General features: G+C 34.1%; 2 protein-coding genes across 3 annotated transcripts; one reads left to right on the top strand and one right to left on the bottom strand.

The window, feature by feature from the left end:
- Window positions 1-206: 206 nt before the first annotated feature.
- Window positions 207-3,224, top strand: LOC137806602 (actin-related protein 6). Of its 2 annotated transcripts, XR_011080372.1 has the most exons (9): window positions 207-996; window positions 1,387-1,609; window positions 1,695-1,758; window positions 1,909-1,993; window positions 2,102-2,152; window positions 2,283-2,345; window positions 2,419-2,582; window positions 2,662-2,819; window positions 2,888-3,224. XR_011080372.1 is itself a non-coding variant. In XM_068606806.1 (8 exons), exons 1-7 carry the CDS (start codon window positions 305-307, stop codon window positions 2,546-2,548), a joined length of 1,308 nt encoding a protein of 435 aa, XP_068462907.1. In that variant the 5' UTR covers window positions 207-304; the 3' UTR covers window positions 2,549-2,582; window positions 2,662-3,224. The 2 variants fall into 2 exon arrangements, 1 of the variants encoding a protein (XP_068462907.1); XM_068606806.1 differs by having other exon boundaries at window positions 2,662-3,224.
- Window positions 3,225-10,196: 6,972 nt separating this feature from the next.
- LOC137806603 (probable serine/threonine-protein kinase PBL3) lies at window positions 10,197-13,381 on the bottom strand. The gene is made up of 6 exons (XM_068606807.1): window positions 13,099-13,381; window positions 12,147-12,475; window positions 11,843-11,978; window positions 11,418-11,554; window positions 11,205-11,328; window positions 10,197-10,806 (listed from the first exon to the last, which is right to left on the bottom strand). Exons 1-6 carry the CDS (start codon window positions 13,160-13,162, stop codon window positions 10,415-10,417), a joined length of 1,182 nt encoding a protein of 393 aa, XP_068462908.1. The 5' UTR covers window positions 13,163-13,381; the 3' UTR covers window positions 10,197-10,414.
- Window positions 13,382-16,523: the final 3,142 nt, after the last annotated feature.

Here is a 16,523-nt window from a genome sequence, read left to right as displayed (position 1 = left end):
ACGCATGGAATAAATAAAACATAATACTTATTATTTTGAAAAGACAATAATCGTCCAAATTTAAAAGCCAAGAGAATAAAAGACTTTAAAATAAATACAAGATGAAAAGTAAATTTAATTTAATCAAATAAAAAAGTGATCTTGTCATGCGTTTAATAAAAGAAGAAAATTAAAAATTAAAATAAAAAACAGAAGAAACACCCTCTATAGTGTTCAAAACGCAGGAGGGAAGTGAGGGCTGAATGAACCCATCTCAAAGAACGACTTCCCAAGAAAAGAAGAATAAATACTTCCTCCGCTGCTGATGTCCGCATCCACCAACGTCGTCGTTCTAGACAACGGCGGCGGGTTAATCAAGGCGGGCCTGGGCGGCGAACGCGACCCCGCCTCCGTGGTCCCTAACTGTCTCTACCGCCCCCCGGCCTCCAAGAAATGGCTCCACCTGACCTCCGGCGACGAGGACCTGACGTCCGCCGCCGTGCGCCGCCCCATGGACCGAGGATACCTGATAAACCCGGAGCTACAGCGCGAAATCTGGTCGCACCTCTTCTCCTCCGTTCTCCGCATTACGCCCTCGCAGTCCTCGCTCCTTCTCACGGAACCCCTCTTCACGCTCCCTTCCATCCAACGCTCCGTCGACGAGCTTGTCTTCGAAGACTTCAATTTCCGGGCTCTCTACGTGGCTCATCCCCCCGCCCTAGTCCACCTCCACGAGGCCACACGCCGGCCCAGTGGGCTTCTCTCCCGGGCTCAGTGCAGCCTCGTCGTGGACGCAGGGTTCTCCTTCATCCACGCCTCCCCCGTCTTTCACAACTTCCCTCTCAATTATGCCGTGAGGAGGATTGACTTGGGCGGCAAGGCCCTCACCAACTACCTCAAGGAACTCGTCTCCTTCCGCTCCGTCAACGTCATGGAAGAGACCTTCATCATCGACGACGTTAAGGAGAAGCTCTGCTTCGTCTCCCTCGACGTCGACCGCGACCTCTCCATCGCCAGGTTTTCACAATGCCCCCTCTTCAATGTCTTACCACCAAAATTATGCACCTGCTCACTTTTAACATTCAAATTCTTACCTTTTACTCATTTTAAACTGTGTTTGAGTTTGTAAACTTGAGGGAATGAGCTAGAGTTACTGCATCAGTGAAGGTCAGTTTCACTGTAAGCACTATTAGGAGAAGAAAAGAAGAAGGAAAGATGAAATAAGTTTCTATAAGCCTATGCATGAGTTGAAAATCAGTTTTTGAGAGAAGTTAACTTATGAAAGTTTGTACCAATTCGAGATGACTCAATGTGAAACCAAACACACACTAACTCTTAGGTATGCTCATTTTTTGTTATGCTATTATATGTTGGCCTGATAAAAAGATTTCACGTGTGATTTTATAGGAAGAGTGGGAACGAGAATCTGTTCAGGTGCACCTATGTGCTTCCGGATGGTGTCACACACACAAAGGGGTTTGTTAAGTACCCAGACCAGGCACGGCAGTATCTTGCATTGAGGGAGAGTGGCCTTCCTTCTTCGCTGCCAGTGGAGGCAGAGGGGGGTATGAATTACTCGGAAATTGCCGAGCAGCCAAAGGACAGAAAAAGTGTTGATTTGTCAAAAAATGTATTTGTCAGTGTTTCTTGCAGTGTGCCATTGTTTTGTGTGTCAATGTTTTTAACTTTATGTTTTCACTTCGTTTGATCTCTAGGAGTTTGACGTCACAAATGAACGGTTTCTTGTTCCAGAGATGATCTTCCGCCCTGCTGATTTGGGTCCGTTGATACAACTTGATTTTGGTCAATTTTTTTTTTTTTTTGAGTTTCTCTAATGACTGTAAATGAGGATGTTGGTCGAATTTGGTTGTTTGTCTTTATTTGTTGGCTTTTCTTTTTCTGCATAATGCTGAGCAAAATGGTTTGCAGGAATGAACCAGGCTGGGCTAGCAGAATGCATTGTGCGGGCTGTTAATGCGTGCCACCCGCATCTCCATCCTGTACTCTACGAAAGGTAGCCAGTTCAGAGCATTTGGTTTGATGTCCTGTGTGTGGGTTATATGCATGTTTCTTAATTTGTGACACTCATTTTTCAATCCCTTGTCTGCTTTTTATTTTGCAGCATAATATTAACGGGTGGAAGCACCTTATTTCCTCAGTTCGCTGAGAGATTGTAAGTTTTTTGCTGGGACCACTGCACTTTCTACCATTATGTGATAATGTTTTTGCTCGTTGGTGATGTATCTTACTTGCCCTGTATTTCATGGTGTAAATGTTTAATTAATTGATTCTGCATGCTGCAGAGAGAAGGAGCTTCGACCTCTAGTTCCTGATGACTATAATGTGGAGATAACAACTCAAGAAGAGTAAACTTCTTCCCTAAATACTTTGTTCATCTAATTTGATATTTCTACAAAAGGATTTATGGTTCTTCTATAGTCCCATACTAGGTGTTTGGCGTGGAGGGTCACTGTTGGCATCGAGTCCAGATTTTGAAGCAATGTGTGTGACGAAGGCTGAGTATGAGGAGCTTGGTTCTGCTAGATGTCGCAAGAGATTCTTTCATTAACTATACATGCTATCAACATGGCTACCCCAATATTGTATGTAAGCCTAATCTGTAATATGTAAGCATATTTGTCTTTTTTTTATCTCTTTCATTTCATTTCCTATTTCCTACAGTTTCCTTACAAGCAAATGACACGTGGGAGAGAAGGCAGTGGACTGCCAGTGCAAGAAGGGTGAAATTAGAGAATATTGTTTGAATCCACTGTACATTATTGATTGGTTCAGCCATTGTTCTGCTCCCGTCTTTCCAGCGATTCTTACTTTGGACCAAGGTGTGAATTTTGGATGATCATCCTCTGTGCAAAGAGTTTATTTGAGAAACCATATGTGTTGTCTACAGGTTTCAGGTGAACATGATGCAGGCATGCTGGTAATATCGGATTAAAGTCCATATTGGATGGCGACTTCAATTTTTCTCTGCAACAGTGCAGTAAGGCTTACGAGGTGCGATCTATTGTGATATCCGAAGGATTTAGATATTAGTATAATATCCATTGTCTGGATCTGAAGTTAGCCTAAGTATTCCTTTTCCACCTGCTTTTAAATTTGCAATTCTGTGAACGTGAACTTCTGGGGTTCTTGCTGTATTTTATTGTAAGTAGAATTATCTTTCTTTTTTTCTTACCAATTCGATTTGGTTTAAATGTGCATGCAATCATCAAATTGCATTTTGAATCCATTGGTCTCAAATTCCCTTGCTTAAGCTATTAAAGTTTAATGGTTTACTGGGATACGCTGTTTGGCCATTGCATAGAAAAGGCGCTCGGCTATGGTTGGAATAAGTTATTCAATTTTCACTTCTGTCTATTCAGCTATGAATGGTAGCTTTTCTCGTTATGTTGCATTTCTGGTCCTTTCAATGAGGTGTGGATCTAGAAATTCAGGGAGGGTAAGTACTGTGTTGGTAAAACTCTTCCAAAGTGTCGGGTTAACTGACTTAAAGTGCTACTACCAGATTGGTTGATAAATCTTGTCCAAGCATCCAAAATGCTTTCGAGATTTCAAAACTAAAATTATGTGAGTATTTTCAATTTGATCTTCTTTAAAGATCTAACCACATCAGTCTTAAATTTTTGTCACCAAATTAAATCTAAAGTTTTAAACATTTATTTGGTTTGCTGAAAAATTTAACATCAAATTTTCCTGGCCAAATTTTGAGGGGAAAAAGTGAATATCAGTATAACTATATCAAGAAAGCTAGATGGTGGAGAGTCCAAGGTTTTTATATACTTCACATTAGAATCTCATACTGCGTATGTGAAACTCGTGTCTCACTTGCAATTGGATCCTAGTATCCCACTTCACTTTGTAGTCTTGGCAACCCCATTACTGTCACCACTAATTTGCCTTTTGAGAGACATAGTGAATTCCATACCAATTGATAAAAACCTCATGAAATCATATAAAAAGATAGAACTAGTAGCACTTGGAGAGTAGTAGTTGAAAAGACAAGGCCACAATTGAATGTTATACATCCAATGACTTGAGTCATACTTATAATTGGATTCTAACAAATAGAAAGGGAAGACTAGGGCCAGAGTAAAACACAGAAGAGTAGACCATTTTTTTACTGCATTATTTCTTGCATCTCTTAGTACTCACCCCACGGCAAAGTTATCTTTATATACATATAAATTCATACTACTTGAGTCTACATCCCGTGCACACAGTTAGTTACGTTACATCCCTTTACACAGCAGAAACCATCACAGAGAAAGCACAGAAGCAATAGAAAAACTAACTTAAACCATCTCAGGCTACCTAAAACGAACCCACCGGCCACCACACACAATGCCCATGTCTACTTCACTATGATTCCCTACCCAGCGTCAATAAATAACTAGTAATCTGTGATTAAGAACCCATAAATCAAGCAACTATTATCATTTATTGGAAATCCTCTGTATAATGATCATAACCACGAAACTTAAACAACCGCCATCATTTGTCTCTCTTGAAACTAGTGCCCACACCACCTTCAATTTTGACGCAAAACCCAGTTTCAAAATTTAAAACTGACATTTACAGTTTTCCAAACTGTTGCACGTTGAACTCTGATGAAACTGCTTATCTAACCCCCTTTACTGCTTCAGATTTGTGAATATATTGTGCTTGTTTCCATTAAGAAAAATGTTTTATTAACCCCCTCTGTCACTAACACAGATTTGACACCGTTTGCGTGACATTAATTGATACTGCTGACGTAATATTTGGTGAGGATGTGACACCGACTCTATATTATAATAAAAACCATATATTACATCGGTTAGATGGCTTAACCGATGTAAAAATCATATATTACATCGGTTAGATGGCTTAACCGATGTAAAAATCATATATTACATCAGTTAGATAGCTTAACCGATGTAATAACCCTACCAGAGCTGGTTACCCAACCACAGGTTCTGGCACACGCAAAACTGGTTACCCGTATGTCTGTAAGTAGTTACGTATGTGACGTTTATGACCCACTCACTCTTTATGAAAAAAATTCAATTTTTTTTAATATGGATCATATATTACATCGGTTATATGACTTAATCAATGTAATTTGGGTCATTCTGAGTAAAAAAAAAAATATTACATCGGTTGTTTCTAAGAACCAATGTAATATATTCCTTTTTATCCTATTTTGAAGCTCGCACTGATCATTCGCACGCAATCTCACTCTGTCACGTCTGCAGCGTCAAATGTGTGTCATGTGCAGAAGGTGTCAACATATCGTGACTCTTCCATTAAATCAAACACAACTCGACACAAATATCATTTTCTGCTATACTTGAAAAACTTTGCATAAATGACTTCTTCTCAACCAAAGCGAAAGAAGACAAGAGCTTCAAAGGGCACTACAAGGGCTGATCATCTAGAGACTTGGTTCTTGGGTGATAATGAACAAATTAAAGTTTTTCTCCATGAGATGACCAAGAAAATAATTAACACTCCCAAGCTCTTATCATTCAACTGGTTGAAAGGACAAAACTTAAAAGAAAGTGAGGAAAGCACTGAAGCAACAAAAATTGCAATGATTTCTTGAGATGAAAGGAGGTATCATCCCTAACCTTGTCACAAAGTCTTCTACACCAAAGGAGAAAACATCTCCTCTCATGTCAAAGGTGTTGACATGGAGATCACATTGTATATATGGTGACTAGATTGAAATATTCAGGAGCCAAAGTGAAAAAGGGAAATACTGGTGTTATTGAAGATTTCAACAAAATGTAGTATTATGTGAGCTGTCTCAGAAATCCAAATGCTCGAGTCAAAGGTCTTCATGTGGGTGCACTCAAAACTGGAAGAAAGGGTTCTAGCCTTCATCACAACATGGATGCTTACATTAAGGGGAGTAATTATGTTGTTCTGACTAAAAAAGATCTTGTGTTGGTGTACTGTCTCATAAAAGGTATAAAAGTTAACTGGATCTATGTCTTCAAGGAATAGACTGACAGAAAAAAAAGATGACTATGACAATAAGATATGCTTTCAAATTAAATTTAAATACGATTTATTATATAATTATATAATATTTATATTTTTTATAATTTAAATATTATATTTTTATTTTTATTTTTAAAAAATTATAAATATTAAATTAATTTTTATAATTTAAATGTATTTTAAATAGTAAATTAAAATTTTATTAAAGATTAATATTTTGAGATAATATTAAATATTTACTCAAGAAAAAATAAAATATTAAACATAATATATTTTCTAATAATCATATTAAAATAAAATATAAATATAAAATAACCTTAAATAAATATAGTATATTATACTATAAAATATAAAATATAAAAGTGCCCTGCGTTTCATATTTCATATTTTATAATTTTTAATTTAATATTATCTGTATCTGTTTTCTACATCCGTTTCTATTATTAGAAAGCAATCATTATAGTAATTTATAAAAACCTAAGATTAGCTAATTGTTAGACAGAAAAATACATTATTTCCGTAATATCTTATTCTTCAATCTGAGTTTCGAAACCCCCTTCATTCTAGGGTTTCCTTTGTTTCTATGTTCTTTGGTTTCTTCATAATCGTCCTAGAACTAGTTTTGTCCTAGAACTAGTTTTGTCATAAGACATTTGTTTTGAATTTTGTGTAACAATTGTAATTTGGTGAGATATCATAATGAATGGATTATGTATAAACTTAAAGAAAAGAAACCTATTTAGTACAAATACGGATATTGATGCGACACAAACACGAACGTAGATATACGTATAATTTCTAAAATGTAGAATATGAGAACATAAATCTATATATTATATAATTATAAATTATATAAATTGATAATAAAGATTATTTGCACTAAGGATGTTTTTCGTTGTTGGTTCAAAAGAATTTGTTTCTTGTTTTTATAATTATAATAAAAATTTATGCAATAAGTTTGAGTTTTTAGAAAATTAATGTATTTCTCTTTTTTAAAATTGTGTTAGACCCGTGTTAGAATTGTCAGAAATCTATATATTATATAATTATAAATTATATAATATAAATCTATATATTATATAATTATAAATTATATAAATTGATAATAAAGATTATTTGCACTAAGGATGTTTTTCGTTGTTGGTTCAAAAGAATTTGTTTCTTGTTTTTATAATTATAATAAAAATTTATGCAATAAGTTTGAGTTTTTAGAAAATTAATGTATTTCTCTTTTTTAAAATTGTGTTAGACCCGTGTTAGAATTGTCAGAAATCAAATAAATATTTTTAAATTAAATACTTCACCGATACATGTCCTACGAGTGTCGGTATCCGATACATGTGTCCACGGATGTCATTTAAGAGAAGTGTCTTATCTTGATATACGTAACTATATCTTATTCAAGTTATATGGGATGTAACCAAAACATTTCAATAGGATGGGTGTATTTATTGAATCCCTTTCAATAGGGGTCTGTGGTAATAACTGACCTATTTCAGTGATATATATTTGTTGTCATTTCATATTCTGCTTCAAGTGTGATGGAATGGAATGAGCAACACAATACAATTTTATGCATGAAAAAATTGGAGCATTGAAAAACCTTGAAAAGGCCATAAAAACATACAAGTTTACCAGCTTGAATCTGGTCAGAATTGGGGGAAAGAACTTGATGAGTGACATTGAAAATGCCTAGTGGTGAGCTTTACTGACCCATCTCCTTCAAACTTTTCCAAGTGAACCATACCCCAGTTGTTTCATGCTGGAATCAAATCCATCAATTAAAGCTAGCCCATTTCCTCTTAGACGTGTCTTCCTCTCTTCACCAAAATTCACCTTAATCACTTTATGCAAATATTGCTAGTATCTTGACTCTTGAGCATCGACAGTACAACTTTCAGCAAAAGTTAACACTTTCTTCAACTTGTAGTGTTAGACACTCACTTTACACAATTTTTAACTAATGCCTAACTTTTTAGTCATCTCAACAATTAAGATTAATTAAGTAGCGGTGGAGATTAACAGTAAAAATATAAATGTTGGAGACTGTTCTAAAATAACTTTAAAAAGAATAACTTCGAAAGATATGCATATTATAAAAGATAAAAGCATATTTAATTTTATGAATGTGTGAGAGTATATTACATGGTATATTTCACCCTTGTGACCACTCTATTTGTGTGTCGGTTTTGTATATGTGTCAAACAGACATAGAGAAAAAAGGCTAACTGTGATACTGCTCTGCATAGATTCTGTGTTGATAACAGTTTTGTTTTATGTAGACTGTAGGTAAGTCCAGGTTCAGTTTCAGGCAGAGTTGATATTGGCTTGGTTTTACAACATGATAACATCACACTATAAATATAACAGGTTAACAAATGTTGCCAACCCAACCAAGAAGCCATAGAAGCATTGAAGAAGAATTTAAAAGGCTTATCCTCTCATGTGTCCCCAAGAGTTCCCCTTAACGCTTCATTGAGGACTTTGTTTAGGTCCACTTTCACTACTCCTCACTGAAGTGTTTGGGGGAGCTCCCGGTGGCGCTTGATGCTTCAACACAATTGTGTAAAACTTCCATCAATTTTCTCATTTGAAAACAGATAAATACTTTTGTTTACCCTCTTTTCTTACACTTTTTCTTATCCTTGTTATTCTTTTAATTTTCCTTTCTCTTTCCTTTTATTACTATACTTACAAAAAAGTTAGAAAAAAATTTCAGTCCTTTGTTAAATTCTTTGAACGGTCACTGATTACTGTTTCCTGTTGAGATTGTTGTGCGGTCTTCGGTAGGTAGAGTATATTTCGATGTCTAAGTTAGTACTCGATTTTCAGTTTGAGGTATGTTGAATGCCATAAATATAGTTTAATGCGTCATTTTACTTTATTGATGTGTCTATTTATAACATGGTGCATATTAGGAACATGTACGAGGGAAACCGAGACCCTCTCAGTAACAATATAATTTCATTACATCATCTAATCTCAGTTTACTGCTCTTTCAGTTTGTATCTCTTTCGTTCTTTTCATCAAAATGTGATCTCTTAAAAGATTTGTATTGCCTTAATACTCTCATCTCATAGCACAATGTAATCTTTATTATTATTCCAGTTTCTTTATGTCAACTGACTTTGTTTCAACATATATGTGTATTTGACTTCACTTTATCTTCTTTTTGTACAGTCTAGTTTCGTCTAAACTATTCTTTAGAATGCAAGTGTGAAAATTGGTTAGAGATGTACAAATTCAATGAATATCTTAAAATTTTGAATTGAATGAGGTGTTAGTGATGTAGTTGGGTAGCAATCCATGAAAATCTCTTACATTTTTCTCTTTATATTAATAAGTGTAAGATGAAGTCCTCTCTGATGCAAAAAAATGGTAGAATGATGTATTACTTTATGTGAATCTCATCATATTACATCATTCTAAAAACATTAAGCTTTATAAGAATGTCAGCTCTTCTTCATCAATCGCAGTTGCCAATCTCGATCCCTACACCCTACACCAAACTCACCTCCCCCGCCACGTGTGTCTTTGTTTGATATTGGGTAAGTAAAAATTAGGATATGGAAAAAGACATAGTTTAGTAAAGAAATAATGAGTACCTCGATCATATGCTTTTATTGTAAATTAACACAAACGAACTAAGACGAGAAAAAAATTAAGAATATGATTATAAGAGATTTAATTTCTTCCGCTCTAAATCGATTGGAGAAATGGAATGTTAAAATGAAAAAAGTCTGCAAACTAGCTAAAATAATACTCAGCTGCCTCTGTTGTGGTACCAACACAAGAAGAAACAAACAATGGCCCAACTGGTGCCTATCTTTTAGAAACTAGAGCAAAAGTTGGGACTGCACAATCAGTGAATTCGTTGTAGCGTCTGATGACTTTAATATTGATCGTTTAGCCCCTTAACTTCGACAATAATAATAGAAAAGAAATTAAGGATGAGAACAAATGATTGCATTCTTCTAACCTTATATCTTGTGTTTATTTCTTTAATTTTTTTGAGTAACATGTTCTTACAAGCTTCACACAGGATTACTAATGATTGATTGCCTATAATCCTCAATCCATGCAAAAACAACTGATGCGGCATGTAACTCTTGGCTAGCAATGTGTCAAAGACAGTTTTACAAACAAATATCTCAATAGACATAATCAAACAATAAATGAACATGCAGAATACTGCTTTGCGGACTACTATAGCATGTGGAAATCATGCGCTAATATTTAATTGAAATTTCATTGAAGTACATGGCACAATATACCCTGTCAAAAGCAACCTGATAAAAATAAGGAAGGTATGGCACCATATATCCTGTCAAAACCAACTTGATAAAATAAGGAATGTATATACAGATGTTCAAAATTGTTGCACACAAGCAGATAATGGCTGGGATGGCAATGAATGAAGTAGGAATATGGTTCAAAGGGCACCCATTTTCACTTTAGACTTTCTTACAGGAGCATGGACTCTCTTTTGTTCTGTTTGGGAGTTTCTCCCAGCAGTTTTTGAGGCTGCAATCTGTTCAAGAGTTTCTAAAACCTCTGTCATTGGAGGCCTTGCCTTGGCTTCACGATTTAGGCATTGTAGTGCAAGAGTGGCAGCCATGTAGGCTCCTTTTTGTGGGTATTGGCCTCCCAACTTGGTATCCATAATCCGAAATAGTTTTCTTTTGTCACCCAAATATGGTTTTGTCCACTCTACTAGATTCTGCTCCACACCAGCTTTTGTTCTGTCAACGGCACGTCTACCAGACAATAGCTCAAGCAACACAACACCAAAGCTGTATACATCACTTTTAGCTGTCAGCCGACCTGTTAAAAGATTGGGCTTTAGTATGATGATTTGCATAGAAAAAATACACGTGAAAGGACTTAGTTTCCGAGTTCTATCCTAAGGAGCAGTGCATTAGAGCAAAAAGTGGATCTGAAAATTTCCATGCTTTGACATGTGGATTAGAATTCAGAAGGAGAATAATAATTAACCCAACTGACCCCAAGTACACGAGTAACATGCAATTTCAGATAGTTATAGTTTACATAATACTATGCAGAAGAAACAGAACTGTAGATCAGTTCAACATGCAGATTCTAATACAATTGACTTGAATAAGCAAGTTCAAATGGACAGGAATGATTATAGGCCATTAAACAATTGCTAGAAGCAATGCAAGGTACCGACAGTTTACACAAAGCTAAGGACTAAGGAATACCTGTTGCAACATATTCAGGTGCTGCATATCCTTGAGTTCCCATAACTTGAGTAGAGACATGAGTTCTATCACCCGTAGGGCCAGCCTTTGCTAAGCCAAAATCAGAGAGCTTAGGATTGAAATCCTGTAATTCAATAATGATCAGAAATTATTTTTCATGATATAACAGTAATGAAGAAATTATTGCATCACTTTTATCCTCATCAATCTTACCGCGTCAAGTAGGATATTAGATGCTTTAAAATCACGGTATATGACTTGAGACTGGGCATTATGAAGAAAAGAGAGCCCTCTGGCAGCACCAATAGCCACTTTCATTCTCACTGACCAAGATAGAGGCTGTGGTCCTCCTGTCAAATATAATGAGCCCCATCAATCGCAATGCAAACTACTCTAATGGATTAATTAATTATTTCTAAATTCATTGGTTATCAAATCATACTTAAATATGTAATGGATTAATTTTTCTAAGTTCATTAGTTATCAAATCGCAGAGAGGATCATTCTTAGATTAAGGAACCAGCTATCTTTGCTGATATCTTTATCTTTCTGTGAGTTTCTTTGATTGCATAACCACTAGGTAATAGCTTAATAAATTAAAATTCCAAGAAAACAGTGTAATGGTTATGATAACTTACTTCTAAATAGATGATTCTCTAAGCTCCCTTTGGACATAAACTCATAGACCAACAACCGGTTCTCTCCCTCCACGCAGTATCCAATCAATTTAACCAAATTCTGATGGTGAAGTTGCCCAAGGTAGTCCACTTCAGTCTAGAAAACGATTAAAACTTCACGAATTAGACCATGAATAATATTCAAAGTAAGATAAACTTTCTTAGTGGAAGAGGAGGGGTTTAATTGTAAAGTATGCTTAAGAAAGGTTTTGCTGACAAAAAAAATGCCTAAGGTAAAGCTTGGAAATGGAAATAAAACACCTACCAACCACTCTTTATGACCTTGTAACCCTTCAGGCTTGAGTTTCTTAACAGCAACTACCATTCCTGATCCAGGTTTTGAAGCTGTAAATGTGTGTTCATCAATCCACCCCTTGTAAACATAACCAAAGCCTCCTTCCCCAAGAAGACTGTCAGGACGAAAGTTTCTGGTGGCATTCCTTAGCTCATTAAAGGCAAAGGCCTTAAGATTAGGGGAAGACAAAATTTCACCCTCGGACCTTGGAGTGGGAAGATTTGAGACATCACTTGCTTCACAGTATGACTGAATAGATAAGTTCGAAGGAACAGATGAAGGACTAGTCTTTGAAATTCCTGATGCAAGCAGAAGTGGAAACAGTTAGTTCATGTATGCTGCCATTTCACAAACAAACACAAGCACGTTTGCCAATAACATTAAAATTCAACCGATTGCACTCATGTAAGATAATGTTCACACCTTCCACACCACCAGAAAGTAATATTTAATAACAGTAAGCATCCATTTTCCAATCCTAGTTCAAGTAATCCCATGGATTGAATCCAAGCAAATACCAACCCAAACAAACCCAGCTTGCAGCACCCAAAAACAGAAAGTAGACAAAAAAAGCTTGAAAACCCGCAAAGAATTCACAATCTACAACATCATCAAACCCACAGCTTTGAAAGCCATAGTGTAAAAAATCAACTTTAACAAATGACAAAGGCAAATCACATACACCCCTTCACAACATTAAAAAGAAAAACAAGTTTTTAAAAAGTGGTTGGAAATGACGATGTCAGTAGGATCCGTAAGATTATCCCCCCCCTCATCGGTACCACAATTGCAGCTGCATCTGCAGTAGTTTTTCACAATTTCTTATAATGTTAGGATGCCAATGAAATTGCAACAGCAATCACACTTTAAAATCTTGCAAAACGTTGCACGGCGAATGAAGAATTGCTGACAGAAAAAGTACCAGAAGGGGTTCTGGAACTGTGAGCTGCTTCTACTTTAGCCGAAGAACCTATGCAGTTACCCATTTTCCCCTGCCAGAAACTCAAGTCACAAACTACACTTGTGTTTGCTTAAAAGAAATATAAACAAAAAGGTGACTTTTTCCCTTTACTTATGTGGGTTTGTTCTACATTTTGAAGGAAAAAATGGTAGAAGAAAAAGGAATGAAATTGTGTTTGACAAGAAAAACGAGGGAACGGAAAGAGAGGAAGAAAGTGCATATGAATGACGTAAGACATTGCGATATTGATTGAAGCCAAGTCGTGTTAAGGAAGACACGGGAAGCGCGTGGGGTCACAGTGCCCTCACATGACGGGCCCTTCACACTCTGCATTTACTGTATTACCCTCATTTTCTGATCCTTTTCATACTTCACTGCCAATGGGATTTAAACGTTTGCATGTCAAATCAGAATTTCCTCCATTTAACCCGCACATGTGCTTACCAAATTCTTTAAAAAAACTTGGTACTTCTCTTTTTTTTTTAATTTTTTTATAAAATTCACGTCAAACATTAATCTAAAATTTCATATATCACCTAGACTCATCTCTCAAAATTTAATTTATCAATTATTTACCATTACATAAAATATATTATAAAAGAACAATATACCAAACCATGATGACCATAATGATTACGTTATATCCTCAAAATCATATTTTTTTATGATTTTTTTCCACTATATTTAACTCAAGTTTATTTACTAAAAAAATCATCTAATACTGAAAAAAATAATTAATTACTAAAAATAATTAATTACTGTATTAACTAAATTAGATAATATTTTAAAAATTAAAATAATTATTAATAAATAAAATAAATTTTATTAATATTAAAAATTTTAAATTAATTTTTAAAATGTAATCTAATTAACTATTAAGATTTTAAGTTAACAATTAACAACATTTTAAATATTAATTTAAAAATTAGTTTATAAATTTTATTAATAATAAAAACTATTATATATATTAATTTTTTTAGTCTATAAAATGATATAAATAACACAATAATTAATTAATTTTTTATCTTTAAAATTAATTTTTATTTAATAATTTTTTTAAGGATTATTTATTGTTTTACATTAATATTATTTATTAATATAAATAAGCAATTTTTTTTTTTATTTTTCATGATTTTAATTTTTTCTTATTTCCACTTGAACACTTTACCCATTTTTATGATGTGTTTTATTAAAAAAATAATGAATAAAATGGACTTTCCTTTTAATTTTTAATTTTTTTAAACGAATGGTTTAGTTTGAATTTCAAATTAAAAATTAAGAATTGAACCAAACCAAACAAAAATAGTCTGCAGCGTTTAAATATAGTATGATTAGAGTTAATTAACAACTACAAAACATACATTAATTTTTTTTTCTAATTTGATTATATTTTACTTGCACTATATTTATATTTATTAAATAAGATAACAAATTTATAACCCATGCTCCTTTTTATTTTAATTCATTCCTTACAAAAAAAAAATAACAAATTTCTATTATAATTTCTAAGTGATAATATCATTTGTTTATAAAATATAAGAAAAAGTTAAAATTATTTAATATAATAACAATCACACAAAAATAATTTACAAAATGTTTATCTATTTAATAGTTTTTTATTGTAAAATGTTTAACAAACAACTTTATTACCACAAAAGTGTAATAATCAAATTATATTTGATTTTTAATTTAATTTAATTTAATTAACTATTTAATAAAAAAAAATGAATTATAGCAAATGACAAATCTTTCTAATGTTATCTTCTCTCCTCACATGTCCCCTTCCTCTTTTCACCTACACCCAATTTCCCTCCCACTTTCCTCTTTTTTTCCTCCTATGTTCATACCCTACTCTTGAAGGTTCAAGGGAAGTGGGTGCACCATTATGAGATACTCTCATCTTCATCTAAGTATGTCTCTCACTTCATCAAGATTTTACATATTTTTTAAGAACCTATGCATAAAATAATAATAAAAATGTATTTATAAGAACCTATGCTTAAAATAATAATAAAAATGTATTTATGAGAAGCTATGTTTATGTACAATTTGTATGGAGGACAAAATGGTCTAGCAGAAATTGAGTGGCTTGCAACTCAAGGGAAAGAATTGAGGATAGAATTGGTTTGTGCAAAAAGTCAAATAAAAGAATAAAAGATAGAAAAGGTGTGAAGAAATGAATGGGAAGGTACGAACTTAACTCTAGTCAACTAAGCAAGGACAAGTTGACCACGTATGACAAGTAATTCTATTGTCTCCTCCTACCCTCCACTTCTATCTAATCGAACAACACATTTCATAACCACAACTAATTCAAACGTAACGCACAAGACTCTTCAAAAAATCTACCACCTTATCTTTATTAAACCATTTTCATTTGAAAAGGATTCGGTATTAATAATAAAACTTATCAGTAATTATAAATTCAAATTTTAAAAATAATATAATATAATTAAGACCTAATTAAGTTTCAAGTTTCTTATCATTTTGAGTATTTCAATTAATTCTCTATTAAATATTTATGTTTTTTTTAATATTAAAAAAATTTATAATTTTCTGTTAAGTCATTTTCATTTAATTTGTATTGGTGATGTGGTTATTATCCTACTTCGTTATCTTGCTTACTTGTCTTAGTGTTTTAAGATATGTGAGATTTTATTTTAATATAAAATGATATTGTGGTTAATGTAAAATGTAAAAGATATTTATTGTTCTAATTGAAAACATGTTGGATAAGGAGATCTGTATACTCTTCGATGACTTCCATGTCATCACCTACAATGATCAATGGACTATTGTTATCACCACCATTGATGTATGTGAGAATTAAGGGTGGGCAAAAAATCCACTTATACTAATCTAATCCAGTTTTTGCACTGCTACGATCCATTATAAATCTGTTTATTTAAATCTAGTTTTACTTTGATCCAAATTTTATAATTTTTTCAAATCAGATATCCATTTTATTTATACAGATTTTAAAAAATAGAAAATCCAAATTTTCAATCAAAATATCAAATATCCATTTCGCTCTGCATCTGAAAACTATGAAGCACTCTTTCTATGCACCTTCGCAAAATGCAACGAAGCACTTTCTCTCCACCACCTCCGACTCTCTCTCAACCACCTTCGACTCTCTCCACCGCCTTCAACTCCCTTTCCACCGCCTTTGATTCACTCCACGACCTTTGAATCTCTCTCCATCACCTCGAAAAATCGACTCCACTGCCTTCGATTCTCTCCATAGCCTTCGACTCTCTCTCTACTGCCTCAGCAAATCAATTTCGTCTCCACCGCTCCGATTCTCTCCACGGCCTTCGACTCTCTCTCCACTGCCTCGAAAAATCGATTTCGTTGCATCGAAGAACTCTGTCCCTCCATCGCAT

Source organism: Phaseolus vulgaris, chromosome 3, assembly GCF_000499845.2.
Source record: "Phaseolus vulgaris cultivar G19833 chromosome 3, P. vulgaris v2.0, whole genome shotgun sequence".
In the NCBI taxonomy this organism is placed as follows: domain Eukaryota; kingdom Viridiplantae; phylum Streptophyta; class Magnoliopsida; order Fabales; family Fabaceae; genus Phaseolus; species Phaseolus vulgaris.
Note: the sequence above shows the minus strand (reverse complement) of the source record. Positions and strands in the feature narration are given on the sequence as shown.